The following is a 15,911-nucleotide window of genomic DNA, read 5'->3' as shown; positions in this document are numbered from 1 at the left end:
TTATCCTTTACCCCAGCCTGTTCCCGCTGGGCTCTGTTTTCATTTCTAATGTGCTTTTGTCATCTGTGGAACAGCGTAGCAGTATCTCAAAGCAGAGTTCATTTCAAACTGGAAGCAATTTATCCTTTTCTTGTGGTGAGACACGAGTTCCACTATGGTTGCAGTCTTCAGAGGACATGGAAAAATGCTCCAAAGGTAGAGTGACTTTAAGCCTCTGCTTCTTTCTCTCTTGGCTCTTAGATTGTCCGGGCTTGGTGAATTTGTATCCTTCCCTGTCACTGGTCTACATTCCCTCTCATATTTTTCTTATGAAGTTGGCACTCGTGATTGACAAAGGAGTCTTTCCTTCAGAGCTTTATGTCCTCACCTGGGTGTACATGCAGACAGGTTTCCTTTTCTGTTCTTTAAGGACTGATGCCTGGGGGCCGGCCCAGTGGCACAGCAGTTAAGTGCGCGTGTTCCACTTCGGCAGCCCGGGGTTCACCGGTTCGGATCTCGGGTGTAGACATGGCACCGCTTGGCAAGCCATGCTGTGGTAGGCGTCCCACATATAAAGTAGAGGAAGATGGGCACGGATGTTAGCTCAGGGCCAGACTTCCTCAGCAAAAAGAGGAGGATTGGCCGCAGATGTTAGCTCAGGGCTAATCTTCCTCAAAAAAAAAAAAAAGGACTGATGCCTGATTTCCACATGGGCCTACCAAATCACAGTCCCTGGGGTGGGGTCTGCACAGCCCTCCATTTTTTAAGTGCCAAAAATGATTCTGATGCACATCCAGGATTAAAAATCACTGTTCTGGAGGTGAGAGGGTGAACCAAATGGAGATCCCCACAAAACAGGTGTCCTCTACCCTGGCTGAATCACCAAGAGAGCTTTTCAAATGCAAGGATACCCATGCCCAGGCCCCCTCCAGAACAATCTTTTTAGATTGGTCTGGAGTGGGGTCCTGGCATCACTGATTTTCTAAAGTTCCCCCAAGTGATTCTGTTAAGGAGCCAGCACTGAGAACTCTTGCCATAAGGAAGCTCAGTGTTCTCAACCTTGATTAGCTGAGAGTCACCCAGGGAACTAAAAAACAAAAAAATCACCGGTGGGTTTTGGGGTGTTCTGATTTAATTGTGTGGGTCTGGACTTGGACATAGTAATTTAAAAATCTTCCCCAGTTCATTTGAAAGTGTAGCCATGATTGAGAACCACTGTTAGAGAAAGCTGCCAGATGGTAGCCTTGAAAATTGCATTTTCTCCTGTTGCAAATATTATCACATCTGGAGCCATATAGGTTTGGTTCTCCCGGTAAGTATCACTCGTGAGCTTCACTGAGTGACGTTTTGGGGCAGTAATCCTTGAAGTGTTGCCTCTGGACCAGCAGCATTGGCCTAGCCTGTGAACTTACTAGAAATGCAAATGCTCAAGCCCAACCTAGGTAGCCTGAATCAGAAACTGGGGGTGGATCCCAGCGATCTGTGGTTGAAGAAGTTCTCCAGATGATTCTGATGATACCAAAGTTTGAGAGCCACTGTCTTAAGGCATTCGGGCTGTGAGTCCTCAGCAGAAAGAGCCATCGTCATCCAGTGAACAGCAAATTGAGGACTCTCTTTTGAGTTAGTGACCCAGGAAATGGTCTGAGAATGCTCTTAGGTCCTCTCAGGTCAGTCTGTGGAGGATCATCATGATCCTCATGCAGATCTGTGATCGACAAAGTTATCGTTTGAGATCAAGGCGACCTTCATTTTAGTTTCATTCATTTGACTTGTATGGGTTCCTTATAAGTGGATAGGGACACCCTATTATTGCAGTGTTAGAAATGATGATGGTGGGGCCGGCCTGGTGGTGCAGCAGTTAAGTTCGCACGTTCCGCTTCTCGGTGGCCCGGGGTTTGCCAGTTCGGATCCCAAGTGCGGACGTGGCACCACTTGGCACGCCATGCTGTGGTAGGCGTCCCACATATAAAGTAGAGGAAAGTGGGCATGGGAATTAGCTCAGGGCCAGGCTTCCTCAGCAAAAAAGAGGAGGATTGGCAGCAGTTAGCTCAGGGCTAATCTTCTTCTAAATAAATAAATAAAAGAAATTATGATGGCAGTGACGATAATAGCTGATTTATTTAGTGCTTACAATGTGCCAGTACTCTAAAAGCACGCTGCATACATTAACTCATTTATCTCACAACTATCCTGTGAGCTTGTTGTATAATTATCCCCATTTTCCAGATGAGGAAACTGAGGCAGAGAACTTATGTAATTTGCCCAAGATTCAAACTGAGACAGCCTGCTTCTCCACATCCATGCCCCTAACTGCAACAGTCTACTGCCTCTCCTGTAAAAAACAGAAGTAAAATTTCCTATCCTTACAGATGTAAATCAAAAATAAATTAGAAAAGTAGCTGGCACTAGCATAATGAAACCTGAATGCCAAGATAAGTGCTTTTGAATCCCCATTTTGCCTTTCTCCCCCAGACCTGGCACACTGTCATGCCTACCTGGTGGAAATGAACCAGCTCCTCCAGAGTATGGACGTCCTGCATCGGACATACTCGGCACCAGCTATCAACGCCATCCAGGTTAGCCAGATCCCTCTTCTGTTTGCATTCCGGCATTTTTCTGCTTTGCTTTCTCCTCCCCAGCCTTTCACTAACAGTGGGATGTTGTCTGGTCGGTGGCTTCAGCCAAATTCGAGGGGATGGAGGTGGTCACTTGGCCGTGCATTTTTCCCTATTGGTTTGGTGGACCTTACTGTCTGTGCTCTCTTTCCTGTTTTGAAACAAAGGGTGGAGCTTTTGAAAGTCCCAAAAAGGAGAAAAGATCACACAGGAGGTGGCGGTCCAGAGCTATTGGCAAAGATGCTAAAGGAACGCTGCAGGTAACCATGGCCTCTCCCAATAGGCCGGTTTCTTCATTGGCCCTGCTCTCCATGCCACATGCTGGGGCATAGACAAACAGGAGAATAGACAAGTGAATATTCTATAGTTAGTCTCTCACATACTCTCTGCAGAGAGATGAATTCAGTCACTTAGATTTTCTGGATGTTAGAGTCGGCATGTAATGGATATTCGGTAAGAGAAGAACAGCATGAGGTTGGAGGGATGGCAGCCATTTCTAGGACTTTGGTTCCCCCTCTTTAATGCACAGTCTGCCTGCCCTCTTCCTGCTTGGGTGTGCACTCTGACCCACCTCTTCTGCTGCTGCTCAGTGGATTCATCATCTTTCTGAGCCATCTGGAGTCTTTGGGAGCAGGACATTGTGCAGGCTCTCTTCCCTCTTGTCTCCAACCTCCAAATCCCCCATCACAAGTTCTAGCCGCTGACTTTCCCCATGCACAGCTAAGCCAGAGGTCAAGATTTGTAGCTTGGCCATTGCATGTGAAATTGCTACTTGTTAGGGTCAGAATAAATCAGAAACTTACAGATAAATCATCTGCTATACTCTTGTGTACTCTTTGGTTCAAAGCACTGTATGGGTTGAACTTAAATACTTTGAAAGTAAAGGGTGATTTGTGTACAAACATGTGAAAAGTTAGTTCTTTTTATAGAACCATCATGTGCAAATAAAGAAAACATTTTAAACCTATCCACTATTAGCCTCGATACTGGATGATGATTGCCAGGAGGAAGGGATTGAGTATACTGGGGAAGAGCCTGGTAGCTTTAGCTGTCATTTTCAACCTATAGCTTTAATGCTGTCATCATTTCCAAAAGAATATGTGACTCTCACCCATTTTTATTTTGCAAGAAGCCAGTACAGTGGGCCAGCCCCGTGACGCAGCAGTTAAATTAACACCTTCCACTTCGGCGGCCTGGGGTTCACCAGTTCAGGTCCCGGGTGTGGACCTACACACCACTTGTCAAGCCACACTGTGGCAGGCGTCTCACATATAAAGTGGAGGAAGATGGGCATGGTTGTTAGCTCAGGGCTAGTCTTCCTCCGCAAAAAGAGGAGGATTGGCAGCAGATGTTAGCTCAGGGCTAATCTTCCTCCCCCCTAAAAAGAAAAAGCCAGTGCAAGTTGCTGTAGAGCGTGCTTTCAGTAGAAAGACTTACCTATAAAATGTTCTTCTCTTACTCATTTCCAATCTTAGAAACAAGTAAATATTCCAAGTGTTTTGCATCTGAAAAGAAATATCTCCCTTTGGTATCATTTCAGGTTCCTAAACCTTTCTCTGGCCCAGTAAGACTGCATTCCTCCAATCCTAATTTGTCAACGCTAGATTTTGGAGAAGAGAAAAATTATTCCGATGGCTCTGAAACCTCATCAGAATTTTCTAAAATGCAAGAAGACCTCTGTCATATTGCCCATAAAGGTAAATGAGTTTTCTTTCTTCCTAATGTGTTTGATGAAAATGTCAAATGCATGTCTGAATGTGGGATGTCTTTGGAGAAGCTATCTTAGTTGGTTCGTTTTCTGCTCTATTAGGATTTTGGGCAATCTAATTTTTGTTTTATTTTATTTCCCTGTCGGGAGGAAGTATATTAGCAAGAAGTTTCTTTTTAACCCCTTAGGGGAGATAGTGAACATTAGATATCATTTAAAAGCTGAGCAATTCATATGCTGCTCATGGGAGGGTAAACTGGTACTTTTCTGGAGGGCACCATGGTATTATGGTTCAACTTTTTTTTAATCTTCCTATCTTGTGATTCTACTTTGAAGAATTCACTTGTAAAAATTAAAGTTTGTCCAAATAAAGATATCCATCATAGCATTATTTATCATATCAAAAATGAGAAATAGCTTCATTAGCCATCAGGGTAATGCAAATTAAGGCCATGATAAGATATTATTGTACCCCTATTAGAATAGCTAAAAAAAACCCAAAAAAACCAATACCAGATGCTGGTGAAGATATGTAGAAACTGGATCTCTAATGCATTGCTGGTGGCAATGCAAGATGGTATAGCTGCTCTCAAAATAGTTTGGCATTTTGTATGAAAGTAAATGTACACTTCCTGTACAACCCCACATTCACATTCCTGGGCATTTATCTCAGAGAAATGAAAACTTAAGTCCACACAAAAACCTGTACACTAATGTGCAGAGCAAGTTTATTTGCTTTAGCCAAAGACTGGGACAACCCTAGTGTCCTTCAACAAATGAGTGGTTAAGCAAATTGTGGGACACCCATACAATGGAATACTACTCAGCAATAAAGAGGAGCGAACTATGGATACACGCAACAAGTTGAAGGGATCTCAGGGGCATTATGCTGACTGAAAATAGCCCATCTCAAAAGGTTACATAGTGTTTGATTCCACCCATGTAACACTTGAGAAGGAGTAAAATTATAGAGTTGGAAAAAAGATTAATGGTGGCCAGGGATTAGGGACAGAGACGAGGTATAGGGGAGGAGTATGGGTGTGATTATAAAGGGTAGCAAGAGGGATCTTGGTGGTGATGGAAAGTTCTGTATCATGATCGTGGTGGTGGTTCCATGAATCTGCACGTGTGAGAAAATTGCATTGACCTGTGTTTACACACACATACACAGACGAGAGCATGTAAAACTGGTGAAATCTGAAGAAGAGCCATAGATTATGCCAGTATCAGTTTCCTGGTTTTAATATTGTACTGTAGTTATGTAAGATGTTACAACTGTGGGAAACTGGATATAGGTACCCATGACTTCTTTGTACTATTTTTGCAACTTCCTGTGAATCTGCAATGATTTCAAAATGAAGTTTTTAAAAAATCAGAAATAACCTAAATGCCCAACAGTGGGGAATTGAATTGTTTTGATGCAGTCTAGTCATATAATAGAATCCTCAACAGCCACAATAATAAAAATAGCTACCTTTTACTGAGCACATAGCTGTCATGTCGGATATTTGCTAAGCACTTTACATGCACTGTTTCATTTAATTCTAGCAGCAACCTATGGACTAGGTATTATTGTAATCTTCATCCCACAGACAAGAAACCTGAGGCTTAGAGAAGCTGAAGAGCTTCCTGAGGGTCACATGGTAGACAGTGGCCGACCTGACACTTGAATCCTAACCTGCCTGCCCCAGAGTCTGTTCCTCCCCTGGTGTCTTGCTGCCCATACAGATGGCGTGGCCATGGTTGTTTTTATAGATGTAGAAAGATGTTCACAGTATATCATTGAGTAAAAATATAGGTCAAAAAACAATATATAGGGATGATCCCATTTTTCTGGAAAAAATAAACTATAAATCCAGCATATATAGGCATACTAAAAAGTCTGGAAGGATACATGCCAGCGTTTTAGTGATGGAGGCTGGAGTTACAAGTACTTATTATCTTATTTCTGCTTATATTGTTTTTAATTTCATATATTTAACATTTTCTTAAGGGAGAAAGTGAATTAAAAATTTTTAAATGGGAGGGCAGGGCCTGAATCGGGAGGAGAGAAGATAGTCCCTCTGTTGCCTTCCTCTCCTAGCCCCGTATTCTCCTTCCTTCACGTTATTGATTCCTTCCGCTCTTTTCCCTTACCCTGCAAGCCTAAGTCATGGTGGTTATGAGAAAAGCATTTCATGCTCTTTATAAATTCCCACCTCAGACTTTGTCTTCGTTCCCATTGGCATTTTGCAGTGTTTTGCATTGCTGTTGTACAATCCATCTGTAAAATGGAGAGACTTCCCTGCCCACCCCTCCAAGCTCTGCACGCCCCCTCGTGTGCTCTCAAGCATTGAAGGGTCAGTTGTCATTCAGGCATTGCGTTTGAGGCTTTCTGGGAGGAACCTCCTGTAACATACTATTACTCTTTAATAATATGAACTATCTTTAAAAACAAGAAGACAGTACCTCCCTGCAGAAGGGAAATATGCCGGATTTTGCCTGCATTGAAGACGCTGCTTCCCGCACCATCATGAGGTCACCATCGTGAGTCGATCCGCTGGCCCAGTCCCCTGCAGGGGCCCAGCCTTGTGGAAAGTCTGTTATGGGCCTCAACCAGCTGTTCCGTTTTTCGGGCTTTGTGAAAACCAGCTGGCTGCAGAGCTGCCACGTACCTAGACTAGGTCAAGGTTGTGCTTCAGGAAACGTTTGTGCTTATTCAGCAAGAGCCTGTGCCCCCTGGGCTCGCAGACGGTGCATTCCAGAGGGAGCCTGGGAAGCTGGGGTTCATTGCTGGGGTTTTGAAGTGCACTGGCCAGACGGACAGATGGCCGGGAGTCCCTGTACACAGGCCGTACCTCAGAGGCCTCATGGAATAAAGATAGTTCCCAGGTTTGCCTTGAGTCCTGCGACCTAGCCTGTTTTCTCACTTCCATGCTTTCAAACTCAGAGCATCTTGACCTGTTTCCTGTTAAACCTGGTTTTGTTCCTGCCGGTTCTATTGTACTTTCTTGACTGCATCACAAATCTGTTGACTGATTCTGGAGCAGCTGAACGAAAGCAAGGATTCCACTGATGTTGAAACTTAGTCTGTGTTACCTACGTTTCCTTCACCTTGTTACGTGCATCTGAATTCTCCCTATTTTGTAGGAGTTAGATCAGTTGGTAGGCAACCAATATATACCCAGCATAGTGGAAAAAGTCCTTGTTACAGACTGTAAATCTGATTTTTATGGCATATCATTGAACTAATTCTCATCAGTTGTGTGTCTGGCTTTGTGTGTATGTTGACACACATATGAGCAAAGAGACAACAAAACGTACTAAAACTTCAATGTCATTAAGTAATTTACGTTGCATATGTTAGCTTTTACATTTCCCAAAAATTTATTTCATAGGTCACTTTACCCATAAAATGCGTTAAAAAACAAAAGGAATTTCATGACTAAAAATGTTTGGAAAACTGCTGACTGTGGTCCTCTTTGCATTTACAAAAGAAACAGTACATATTAAAGGCCCTGATAAGTCCCTCAGTAAAGGAATCTGTTAGCTTTGTTTAACTCAATGATTTTCAATGTTATTTGGGAAACTCCCCCCCATCTGTTAACACCCTAGAACTAAAGTTCTGAGAGACATGCTTCAGGAAACACTGTAAATAATAAGGCTTTTTGGAGCGAATCCTGTGTCCTGGCTGAGTCAGAAGACAGGCGTTCTAGGCCATGTCTGTTACTGACTTTGACCTGGCTGGTTAACCTCTCTGGGCCTCAGTTGCCTCATTGTGTCCTAAAGTAGTTGTCCTGACGCTTTTGGCTCTCAAATTCTGTAATTATCTTCTATGAGTAATTATTCTACACTGAATAGAAATAATTCCTACTGTTGCTTATTGTTACAAGGAGATTTTATGCGGGAGTGTTCTCTAAGTAATAAAAACAGAAATGACCAAATCTGGTGAGCAGATTTAGGATGAGAAAGCAATGAATAGTAAAGGACTGGGGTGGGGGCCACAGGTGGAAATGGATATTCACATTCTGCCTTGAAAGGGAAAAAATGAAGTTTTACTGGTACTTTTCCTGCAACCTGTGGAAAGTGTCTTCAGTGGGAGAAATCTGCATTTGCAAATGGAAAGACTAAAAGTAGAACAAATGTAAACTCCAGTAAATTATTTGTTATTCCTTTGTTTCTGCATTCTTTTCCTGTGTTGAGTTTTAATTGAATCGTCATTTTCTGAACTGTTTTGAGCTTATGGAAGCATTGAATAAAAAGCCAAGTATGTCACAGTGACATCACTATCATAGATTGAAAGCTACAAGATATACATGACTTGGGCCAGCCCGGTGGCACAGTGGTTAAGTTTGCACGTTCCACTTCAGCGGCCCAAAGTTCTCTGGTTGGGATCCTGGGTGCGGACCTACACACCGCTTGTCAAGCCATGCTGTGGCAGGCGTCCCACATACAAAATAGAGGAAGATGGGCACACATGTGAACTCAGGGCCAGTCTTCTTCAGCAAAAAGAGAAAGATTGGTGGCAGATGTTAGCTCAGGGCTAACCTTCCTCAAAAAAATATAGATATGGGGCCGGCCCTGTGGCCGAGTGGTTAAGTTCGTGTGCTGTGCTTCAGCAGCCCAGGGTTTCACCAGTTCGAATCCTGGGCACGGATGTGGCACTGCTCATCTAGCCATGCTGAGGTGACATCCCACATGCTACAGCTAGAAAGACCCACAACTAAAAATACGCAACTATGTACCGGGGGGCTTTGGGGAGAAAAAGGAAAAAATATATATATATGTATACACACACATGACTTAAAGAAAAGCCAGATCATTTATAAAACATAGTTTAGAATTCAGCATAAAAATCTTCTGAGTAATTGTATTTATGTAAATTATCAGGAAATAAGGAGAACCATTTAATTAAATTACATAATGTCCCTAAATCAAAGAATCATTTGGATACATTATGAATTAGCAAGTATTTTAAAACCATGGACATCCTGTGAGGTTTGCAAATTGGAGGAAGCAGATTACAGAAGATCAAACCAACCCAGATATTTTAGGACTGTTAACATTTTAAAGAAAATTCACCAAAATGTGGTTTTCATTAAAAAGATGGAAAGAAAAGTAGAGTCCAACTGTGGGTTGAATGCTGGACAATAGCATGTTTTCTCACTGTTTTCTTGAAACACTCTTGAGTGGGCGTTATCCACGTATACAGATGTGGAAATGAGGATTTGTCCAAAATCTAAACGGCAGCATAGTGGTAGAGGTAGGACTTGGGTTCACGTTTGCCTTATTGCAGGTTGTCTTTCCCTCGTACCACGCTGCCTCCGTAGAGGTGGTGTCCATCGTATTCACAACTGTCTGCCCAAAGATCTTGTTCTTTTCTGTGCCGAGCAACTGCTGGGAAGGAGCATATTCAACAGTAGAGCTCAGGTGGATTAAGAGTCCAGGTGTCCTTCAGTACCACCTTTCACCATCCATACATGCTCTCTATACTCTCACCGTCTAAGTCAATGAAAGAACAGCCTAGAAGCCTGTAGAAACGGGAAAGGGTAGTGGTCACCAAGAGTCTGTTGCATGATGCTTATGGCCTTTGGTTCTGTCAGAAGCTCAATCTGTGTCCCACTCTGTTCATACAACGAGGGGTCTGGGAAATGGCTGAAAGCAGTCTGAGAGGGCCCGGCCCCATGGCTGAGTGGTTAAGTTTGCACGCTCCTGCTTTGATGGCCCCAAATTTCGCTGGTTGGAATCCTGGGCGCGGACGTGGCACCACTCATCAAGCCATGCTGAGGCGGTGTGCCACATGCCACAACTAGAAGGACCCACAACTAAAAATATACAACTATGTACTTGGGGGCTTTGGGAGAAAAAGGAAAAATAAAATCTTTTAAAAAATAAATAAAAAAAAAATAAAAGCAGTCTGGGAAAGAGATGAGTAAACAGATGCTATAATTGTCTTCCAATATTTGACCACCCCAGAAAAGAGGAGGTAGTCCTGTCTGACAATGAGGAGATACTGGGGCAAATGTCAGCTTAGGAATAGGAAGGACTTTCTTACCCCCAGAAGCGTCTGAAGACAGTGGACTGCGTTAGGAGACAGCGGATGCTCTGAGGAGCATGGGCCCAAAGACCGTTTGGCGAGGAGGTTCAAGATGGAGAGGAGTTGTCGTTCTGTGTGGCGGCTGGCCTTAGTGATCTTTGAGGTTCTTTGTAGCTCTGAGCATCTAAGACTTTTATGTGGTTTTGTTTGTTATCAGATATCCACAGATGTGATACGCTCATTTTGCTTTTACTATTTTTTTTTAAACTTTTTATTCTTTTCTAGAATCATGTAAGAAATTAGTAAGAAAACACTCCTGTTACAGAGAATATTCCTGATCTTTGGGATCCTGGGTCTTTTTTGCTTAATATAAATATGGTGCCCCCTGGGCAGCCTCTGACCATTGCTCTGTGTGTGCTGGATCGTTAGGCCACTGTGAATGACTATTTCAGTGTCCTCTGAGTGGGTCTAAACAGTCATTTAAGAAATTTAGTGCATGGGGATCTGGTCCCCTCAGCCCTTTGTCAGGTGATTTAGAAAACGCTTTACACTTTAAATGAAGTAAATTGACTATAGGAGTTTCTTTCTGCTGATTTTATGCCCACCACTGTCATCTCAGCTATACATTTGGAAACAAATGATACATATTCTGCCAACTTTTAAAATTTTAATGGGAATCTTTTAGTTTGACTGAATACCCTGCTTTCCTGCAGGCCATCTGAAGCCAGAGGAATTGATCTGATAAAGTGGCAGCCAGCTGAGTGCCACGTTTATTTAATTTAGAGCAATAAATGTGACGGTGACGAGGTGTTCCCCTAGGGACCCACTCAGATGGGTGCACATGTCCTGTGGAGTTAGAAGGCAAGGGGATGCGGGGCCATCTCAGAGGACATCAAATGCAGGAGTTAATTCTGCTCACTGTAGAAGGAGGCTGCCCTTCTGCCTGGCAGATTCCAGTCAGTCCCTCATTCACAGAACCTCTGCCCTGTGCGCTCTTGTTACAAGTGTTGTCCTGGCAAGAGAACAAAGCATCCTCCTAAAGCTGCCTCCCGTATTTCAAGAGACTGCAGTCAGCTCTGCTTTCATCCTCATGTGTCTCTTTCATCCTGTCACTATTATTATTGCAGTAACGTTTATTATTTCCTGTGTGCTAGGTGTTAGGTTAAGTGCTTCACCTGCATTATCTTATGTAATCCCATAATAGACTTAGAAAGAGAATGTTATTATGATCCTCGTGGATAAAGGAGGAGACTGGGGCTCAGGGGCATCATTTACTTGACCAAAGAGAATAAGTGATGGAGCTGGGAAGAATCCAGGGCTGATGGTGGAGCCCACTCTGTTGGTCACTCTGTTGTGCTGCCCATTATTTTGTTCAATTGAATTATTTAAATCAAAGAGCTAAGCATGTGCCAAAGAACACTGTTAGAAAATTTGAGTACCTGTTGACCTTTGACCCCATCTTCTGTCAACAGAAGCACCATAATTTGTGTGTATGTGTATCTGTTTAAACAAATTGCTTATTTGTACCATGACTTTGTGAAGATGCTCTCAATCCTTTGCTAAACACCACAACCTGAGACAAGTTCAGCAACAACCTATGGAGTGGTTCGATTGTCCCTGTGGCTGTGAAATGAGGGAAGTAAGTCAATAATGCGTATTAAGTTTCAATGATACTAAAGAGGCCACTCTTGAATAACAAAACGTCTAAAAATGCAACCCCGTGGAATTCAATAATATGCCAGGCCATTCGAGAAGAAGTATGTCTCAGTCTCTTCCTTCTTCCTACCCTTCTCAAACAAAATGCAGTAAAGGAGATCAGAAAGATAATATTCAAATATGATATCAATAATTTCAATGACAGTTTCCCCATCCCTAGGAGATAACTCGTACATTATGTGATCAGAACTTGGTGAGTTTTTTGCCATTTGTGTTAACAGTTTTTAAAACTTCAGTTCAGGCACCTGAGTGCCTAGCAGTGCTGAGCTCTCACTCCGAAGCCTCGCTAACGTGAACGGAGTGGCTGAATGCCACGTTTAGAGGTGGGACTTCTGGGTCAAGCAGCTGAAAGGACTAACAAGGAAGAGAGTAGGTAACATCTTATTTTGAAATAATTTCAAACTTACAGACAAGTTGCAAGAATAATACAAAGAACTCTCATATATCCTTGATGGAAATTCACCATTTATTTTACCTCTTTCTTTCTACACACACATGCATTTGTGCACACGTGCCTGTTTCTGAACCATGTGAGAGTAGGAATCATACATCATTGTCTTTTTTTTGATGAGGAAGATTGTCGCTGAGCTAACATCTGTGCCAATCTTCCTCTATTTTATGTGGGATGCCACCACAGTGTGGCTTGATGAGCAATGCTAGGTCTGCGCCCAGGATCCAAACCTGTGAATCCCAGGCCACTGAAGGGGAGCACGCAAACTTAACCGCTATGCTGCCGAGCCAGCCCCACATCGTGTCTTTTTTTGCACCTTTATACTGTAGTGTATGTTTCCTTAGAGATATTCTGTTACTTAACCATAGTTTAGTTATGAAATTCAGGAAATTTAACATTGAAATAGTACTTTTATCTATTCTACCTTCCATATTCAAATGTTATCAATTATCCCAATAATATCCTTTAATAGCACCTTTCCACTTCAGTGCAGAATCTAGTCCATGATCATATATTGCATTTAATTGTCATGCCTCTTTAGTCTCCTTTTATTGGGAACAGTTCCTCAGTCTGTCTTTCTCTTTGATAAAATTGGCACTGTTAAAGAATAAAGGCCAATTTTTAAAAGTAAGATGTTCTTCATTTTAGGATTGTCTGATGCTTCCTTATGATCAGACACAGCTTGTCTATCCCTGGCCAGCACACAGCAAAAACGACTGTGTCTTGTTCATGGTATATTACATCCCGAGGCACACGCAGTCCTCTGACTCTCACTAGTGATTAATGGGGTCATCTGGTCAATGGGCTGTCTAGGTTCTCTGCTGCATTGTTACCATTTTCCCCTTGACAACCGATAAGCTTTGTCTTCAAACATTTCCAGTCTTTAGGGACAGAGACAAAACTAAGTGTTGATAACGGAGAATCCAGAAGTGTAGTGCTTTCAAGTGTCAAAATATCTTGATGATAAGTCATAAAATCATAGTATTTTATAATGAATGGGGGCCTTGAGAATTGACGAATTTGTGTGATTTAAAAAATTTTAATAGACTTTATTTTTTAGAGCACTTTTAGATTCACAGCAGAATTGAGCAGAAAGTAGAGTTTCCCCTCATACACACACACACACACACACACACAACTTCCCCTACTATCAACACCCCTCCAGAGTTGTCCATTTCTTAGAATCAATTAATCTACATTGAAACATCATTATGACTGAGAGTCTGGAGTTTACATTAGGGTTCACTCTTGGTGTTATTCATTCTAAATGTGTTCTTTAAAAGTCAATTTTAGGGGCTGGCCCCATGGCTGAGTGGTTAAGTTGGCATGCAAGCCCAGGGTTTCGCCAGTTTGGATCCTGGGTGCGGACATGGAACCACTCATCAAGCCATGCTAAGGTGGCGTCCCACATGCCACAACTAGAAGGACTCATAACTAGAAATATACAGCTATGTACTGGGGGGTCTTTGGGGGAAAAAGGAAAAATAAAATCTTAAAAAAAAAAAAAACGTCAATTTTAGGGGCCAGCCTGGTGATGCAGCAGTTAAGTTCACACATTCTCCTTCGGCAGCCTGGGCTTCAGCTGGTCGTATCCCGGGTGCAGACCTATGCACCACTTGTCAAGCCATGCTGTGGCAGGCATCCCACATAGAAAGTAGGGGAAGATGGGCACGGATGTTAGCTCAGGACCAGCCTTCCTCAGCAAACAGAGGAGGATTGGTGGCAGATGTCAGCTCAGGGCTAATCTTCCTCAAAAAAAAAAGTCAATGTTAGAGTGTACATTTGCTATGCTCAAAGTATTCAGGGCTGTTACTTTTCTAAGTTCTTTTGTAAGAAACACATTTCTCTGTATCTTGTTTTAATTATGCCCCTTCCTTTATTCCTTTTTATAATGATTATATCTTTATAGTTTACTTCACTTTAAGGTCAGCATTTACCATCATGTCAGCAGAGAGAGAGAAGCTGAAGCAGCTGATGGAGCAGGATGCCTCCTGCACCCCGTCTGCTCAGGTCATTGGTCTGAAGCACGCCCTGTCATCCGTAAGTTCCACATCTGTGTCACGGGAATGCCTGACAATGTGTCCAGGCCCACACATTTTTTATATTTTCCATCTCCATAGTTGTGTTGAAAATTCATGATTTCCATGGCCGTGTTGAAAATTCATGAGAAAACCAAACAAAGTATCCAAATTATATTCTAACCTTTCATGAGGTCTGCTCGTTCCAAACACCAAAACTGAGCCCACCCCAAGTCTTACTAGCTAATATTTTATTGAGCATTAAGTACTTTAACTTTGGTTCCCTCCTCTTTATCTTGATTTTTCCGTTTCTGTAAAGCTTTTGTTTTGTGTGTGTCTTACAGACATTTGTCTGTTTATGCTTATAAAATCTGATGGTTTGGAGATTTCTGTACCTAAGGCTTCACAAGCTTAGATTGACTTTCCAAATGACAGGGAGCAGAGTGAAATTTTGAACTCACACATTACTGAGCCTATCTACCACTCTTTCAAAGATATGAAAGTTATTTTATTTGATTTAATACTACAAAACATTTAGCTTTTTTCCCCCTATGGACACAAAGAGATGAGTCATACAGAATACCAGGCAATCATTATGCCTTCACAGCATCAAAGGAATCACTGTCAAGCCTCAGATCTTTTTCAGTAAGCTGTTCTGTCATTTGTTCGCTCTCCTTTCTTCATCGATTCCCTTTGGGCTGCATTGAAGTCCATTATCCTAGAAGTCTGTTTTGAATACCTGACGTTGTCTGGTTGCTCACTCTGGATCTGTCAAAAAGCTGGAGAACTTTTAAAATAGCCTGCTTATGTGCTACTACTCTTTGCTTGTTTTGGAATTCCTCCCATAAAAAGAGTGTGTGAGCACATGTGAAATTGCCACCTGAAGCAATGCTGAACTTTCTGTTTAGGGTCAGGTAGGGGAGGTGGATTTTAGGATCTTGTTTTCAGAAGCTAATTCAGGCTTTGAGAGAACTAGAAAATATCCATTCATGTTTTCAATTCATCATGTTACGGAGAAAAGTAAAGTAATTCTTTTTTTTTTTTTAAAGATTGACACCTGAGCTAACAACTGTTGCCAATCTTTTTTTTTTTTTTCTGCTTTATCTCCCCAAATTCCCCCCAGTACATAGTTGGATATCCTACCTGCAGGTCCTTCTAGTTGTGGCATGTGGGACGCCGCCTCAGTGTGGCCTGATGAGCGGTGCCACGTCCACGCCCAGGATCCGAACCTGGGCCGCCGCAGCGGAGCGTGCGAACTTAACCACTTGGCCACAGGGCTGGCCCCAAAGTAATTCTCTTAGTGTAATGCTAATGATAAATATATTACCAGTAGTACATGTTGTTGTTGTTGTAGAATACTTGAGGAATATTCACTCAGTTGAAAATTCCAAGTATGTTATCTTTGAAA

The 15,911-nt window shown here is 42.4% G+C and overlaps 1 protein-coding gene across 9 annotated transcripts in view; it reads left to right on the top strand.

Annotated features, from left to right (window-relative positions):
- Nucleotides 1-15,911, top strand: part of OSBPL3 (oxysterol binding protein like 3) — a 175,975-nt gene that overhangs the window by 111,323 nt on the left and 48,741 nt on the right. For 5 of the 9 annotated variants that reach the window (XM_070510512.1, XM_070510480.1, XM_014839005.3 and 2 more), the window contains 5 exons: nt 75-195; nt 2,452-2,555; nt 2,762-2,854; nt 4,135-4,291; nt 14,395-14,525. In XM_070510512.1, the coding sequence (XP_070366613.1) occupies nt 75-195; nt 2,452-2,555; nt 2,762-2,854; nt 4,135-4,291; nt 14,395-14,525 (606 nt within the window). The remainder of the gene's footprint in view (nt 1-74; nt 196-2,451; nt 2,556-2,761; nt 2,855-4,134; nt 4,292-14,394; nt 14,526-15,911) is intronic. The other 4 variants (XM_070510502.1, XM_014839007.3, XM_014839004.3 and 1 more) reach the window with 1 other exon arrangement.

The sequence above is a fragment of the Equus asinus genome, chromosome 1 (genome assembly GCF_041296235.1).
Source record: "Equus asinus isolate D_3611 breed Donkey chromosome 1, EquAss-T2T_v2, whole genome shotgun sequence".
In the NCBI taxonomy this organism is placed as follows: domain Eukaryota; kingdom Metazoa; phylum Chordata; class Mammalia; order Perissodactyla; family Equidae; genus Equus; species Equus asinus.
This window is presented reverse-complemented; position numbering and strand designations above follow the sequence as displayed.